General features: G+C 35.0%; 2 protein-coding genes across 2 annotated transcripts; one reads left to right on the top strand and one right to left on the bottom strand.

The window, feature by feature from the left end:
* The first annotated feature begins 960 nt into the window (after nucleotides 1–960).
* Nucleotides 961–1,994, top strand: LOC129942187 (uncharacterized). The gene is made up of 3 exons (XM_056051031.1): nucleotides 961–1,118; nucleotides 1,180–1,410; nucleotides 1,489–1,994. The coding sequence occupies exons 1-3, from the start codon at nucleotides 1,037–1,039 to the stop codon at nucleotides 1,926–1,928; spliced, it is 753 nt and encodes a 250-aa protein (XP_055907006.1). The 5' UTR covers nucleotides 961–1,036; the 3' UTR covers nucleotides 1,929–1,994.
* Nucleotides 1,985–3,104, bottom strand: LOC129942186 (uncharacterized). The gene is made up of 3 exons (XM_056051030.1): nucleotides 2,946–3,104; nucleotides 2,655–2,888; nucleotides 1,985–2,589 (listed from the first exon to the last, which is right to left on the bottom strand). The coding sequence occupies exons 1-3, from the start codon at nucleotides 3,022–3,024 to the stop codon at nucleotides 2,078–2,080; spliced, it is 825 nt and encodes a 274-aa protein (XP_055907005.1). The 5' UTR covers nucleotides 3,025–3,104; the 3' UTR covers nucleotides 1,985–2,077.
* Nucleotides 3,105–3,926: the final 822 nt, after the last annotated feature.

Here is a 3,926-nt window from a genome sequence, read left to right as displayed (position 1 = left end):
TTTACCAGATGTCAAAAACACTTTTCATTCCATGCAATTGTTTTGGAGATAAAATCATTTTTTCTTTAAACTGTTTCACTTTTACTTTTCCTGGAACTAAAGAGAAGTAGTAAAAAAAACATCAACATTTAAAAATAAAATGTTCTTTTTAAGTTTGAAATGCATTCAATTTGATTTTGACAGTAATGTATTTTGCTAAAATAAATCTTGAAACTTGAACTTGAAGCTTGTTGTAGGTTTGAAGTTCAAAGCACCTCAATCTTCATTAAACCGAAAATACATTTTTATTTGAAATGTTTACGAACATTTCCATAACTAGTATTTGTTTGCTAGAAGATAAGTAAAAACCCATTTGCATTAATAATATTGTACTTTTAATGTATTTAATAAGAAAAACGAAGTAAGTATACCGACCTACGACTCTACGGAAAACAAGTCTTACAGAATGCATATAAATTGTAAATGAAACTCCCCTTCCTATAGCACAAACGTTTCTATTTTAAATAACGGGTGTACCAAAACTAAAGCAATGAACTAGAAGCTTTGAGGAAAAATCATTTTGACAGCTGACAACTCCCAGTTTTGAGGCTCAATGCTTAACGTATCAGCAATGTGTTAAGTCTTTTAATATTTACCGTCTTCGAAATTGTCATTGTTCAATTTTGGAACGATATAGAAAAGGCTTTGGTTGTTTTTTAAATATTGTTTAGATGTGGAAGCACCTTGTCCTTCTTTTGTAATTCTCATTTTAGACATTTCACTGATAGGTGTCGGTGTTTTTGTAAAAATTTACCGACCGACACCTTCCAAGATAAAAATAGCTAATTTTAATTCTTATACTCGTAAATGAAAAACACGCTTTAGAACAACAAATTAAGGCATGAGTATAAATTACATTGTCATAAATGCAAAAATAATCACCAACCAACTGGTCAGTTCAGTTGCAATATAAAAGCAAATAATCCAATCATAGCCAATAGTAGTCTCGCTTTAAACCTTTCTCCGTAACGTTTAACCTTCCTCAATCATTTTCATTATGTTGAAGCTTAGTTTTTGTTTTTCATTTTTCATTATAACCTTAGTTACAGCTAATTATGACTTTCATGATCCCGACTTTAGTAAGCGTTAAGTGGATGACAATTGGCTTGACAATTAACAACACTGCATTTTTTCTTGAAGATGAAATGCTCTTCCAAGACATAACAACGGAAATAAAAGACATAACACTGCGATACCGACGAAGTGCCACCGATAATACCGCATGTGAATGTCAAGAAGAGCAACCAAAAGAAGACAAGTTCGATGTTCACTGTTGTCGTGGTCAAAAACCAAAGAAATCTGAAGGACTTAAGAAGGCAAGAGAGGCGAAAAAGAAGTGTTTCGCTGAAATCCGCGGAGATCCAGATGCTGGTAAGCCAAGAAAAGAAGTTAATGAACTTCAATTGGAATTTCTTTGCCGACACTTATTTTTGTGTAACTTGTTTTCAGATGTTGGCTTCAGCTATGATCCACTTACCTGTGAGGGAATTCAAGCTATGAGAGAGAAAACTGTTTGTGCCGCAGAGTGCATAGTCAAGAAATTGGATTTACTTGATGACAGTGGGGCGTTTAAGCGTGATGCATTGCTAAATCACACCCTGAGCACACTTGTTGGAGAAGGTCGATGGAATGCCAAAATGATGGAGACTTACGTTGACGGTTGCCTAAATGAATTGAAAACTGTAGGCAATGAAAAGTCAAATAATGATAAGCCATCTTGTAATCCTTTACCGTTGGAATACCATCATTGTATTTGGAAGAAACTCGTAGAAGGTTGTCCGGTGGAGTCACAGATGGATACCAAAAAATGCCAGATGATCAGAGAACGTTTGACCAAAGGTGATACTTCGCACTCACAAAAATTTTATAAGAAACTTTTTAAAAATTAACCAAGTTTCTTAATAAACCTAAGTTTCCATAAAGTACAAAATAATAAAATTTAATTAAAAAAAAAAGATTCTTTTATTATTCCAAGTCAGGTCCTAAAGAGTGGTTAATCAAAAATTATGTCAATCATAAATTTTTTGGAATAAAGAAATTATTCCCAACTTTTCTTATCTTCACTGTGGGCGGAGAAATGATGGAGGAAATGCTTGTTCAAGAATGACTTATCACCCTTGGCCAAACCCTCTCGGATCTTCTTGCATTTTCCACTATCGATCTGAGACTCAGCTGGACATCCCTGAACAACCTCCCTCCAGATACAGTGTGAGAATTCCAATGGGCATGGATTGCATCCAACCTTCTCATCGCGGCTCTCTTTTTCAATTGGTTGTGATTCCTTCTTCAAAGCTGCTGCTGCTTCTGCTGACTTCTCCTTGGATGCCTTCAATTCAGCCAAACACTTGTCGACAAATCCTTCAACAGCTTCTGACTTCCAGACATTATTGTCACCAATTTTAGCACGAAGATTCACCAAAACTGATTCACGTTTCATGTCACCATGTTCGTCCACCAAATTGAATCTCTTGGCAATGCATTCGGCAGTGCAGACGCTTTGTTCCTTCAAGAGTTTCATCTGTTCACAATCGAAGGGATCGTAACTAGGAGCTATTCGAAGGAATGGAAACTCATGTAGTTTATGAACAAATTATTCTATACATTTATAAACATACCACTAGCACCACGAATTTGGGCAATACACTCCTTCTTGACCTCCTTCATGACCTCAACATGGGCTGGATCAGCTTTGCTGCCATTGCAACAGAAGCAATCCTTGTCCTTCTTGTTCTTCTCACGGGTACATTCTTTTTGCTCGGAAGCTGCTGCAGCAACTTCAGCACCACGTCTGAATCTCAATACTTCATCATCCTCCAAACCCAATTGGAAATCATCCAATAGCAGTTCATCTAGGTAAAGAATCAAAGTCGTTAGAAAGGTTCAAATGGGACACAAGAGAATCTTACTGAATTCAGAATCTTTGAAGTCGTAGTCAGCACTTACGGCTGCTGCCAAAACCAAAACGCACACGAAAATTTTAAACATTATGTTAACAGAAGAAGATACCAAAAGCAACTGATGATGTTGGAATCCAGGTGTGGGCTTTTATATGATCCGCTGCGGATTTCGTCTTAGAACCCAACTTCGCAGGTATAACAACATTGGATAGGTATACTCGAATCGTATCTTCTGGATGTCTTATTGATCGTTGTTCGATCTTTAGCAAAACAAGTAAAATTCTACCGCTGATCAATTATATTATTATAGGGCAGAGCTTGGGTTGTAGCTTATTTCTTTTTTTTTTGGGTTGTTGTTGTTTTCGTTGCTTCTTACAGACCGGCAAACTTGGTTGGATGAGAGTTGTTGATATAAATGTTAAACCTATATATTTCAAGATTGGGCTCAGAGAGAGGAGTTCTAAGATCTATCTATTATGAATTTGTTGTTGTGTTTGGGTTTAATAATATTAAGTGATGTTTCGGTTGTAAATTAAAAGCATGAAACTGCTTTCACGATTTTCAGGTACTCAGGTATCAGGCAAAAAAGGGTACCTGAATAAAAATTGATGGAGATTATTTTTTGAATTGATGTTCACCTATTTTTCTTTTATTATTGTTTTTCTTTTTTTCTTTTATAGAAATGGAGTGTTATAGGATAATATTAGAACTGAACTTCATGACGTGAGATATTAATGGATTTGTTATTATAAATAGGTTTGATTGATTTTATTGAAAAGTTATCAATTGTGAGAGGGCTTGGTAGAGAGAATTAAAAACTTGAGCTGACATTGGATTAGTTTTTGTATCTTGAATAAGTTTTTTGTATGTTTTTTTTTTTTCAATGAAACATTACTTTCGAAAGTTCGAAAACTTGTGCCTCGTTCAATTGACTTTTTTTTTCTTCAAAGCTTTGAGAATTTAAGTAAATTGGTAATTTCGAAGTTCTTT

Source organism: Eupeodes corollae, chromosome 1 (genome assembly GCF_945859685.1).
Source record: "Eupeodes corollae chromosome 1, idEupCoro1.1, whole genome shotgun sequence".
Classification (NCBI taxonomy): Eukaryota; Metazoa; Arthropoda; class Insecta; order Diptera; family Syrphidae; genus Eupeodes; species Eupeodes corollae.
This window is presented reverse-complemented; position numbering and strand designations above follow the sequence as displayed.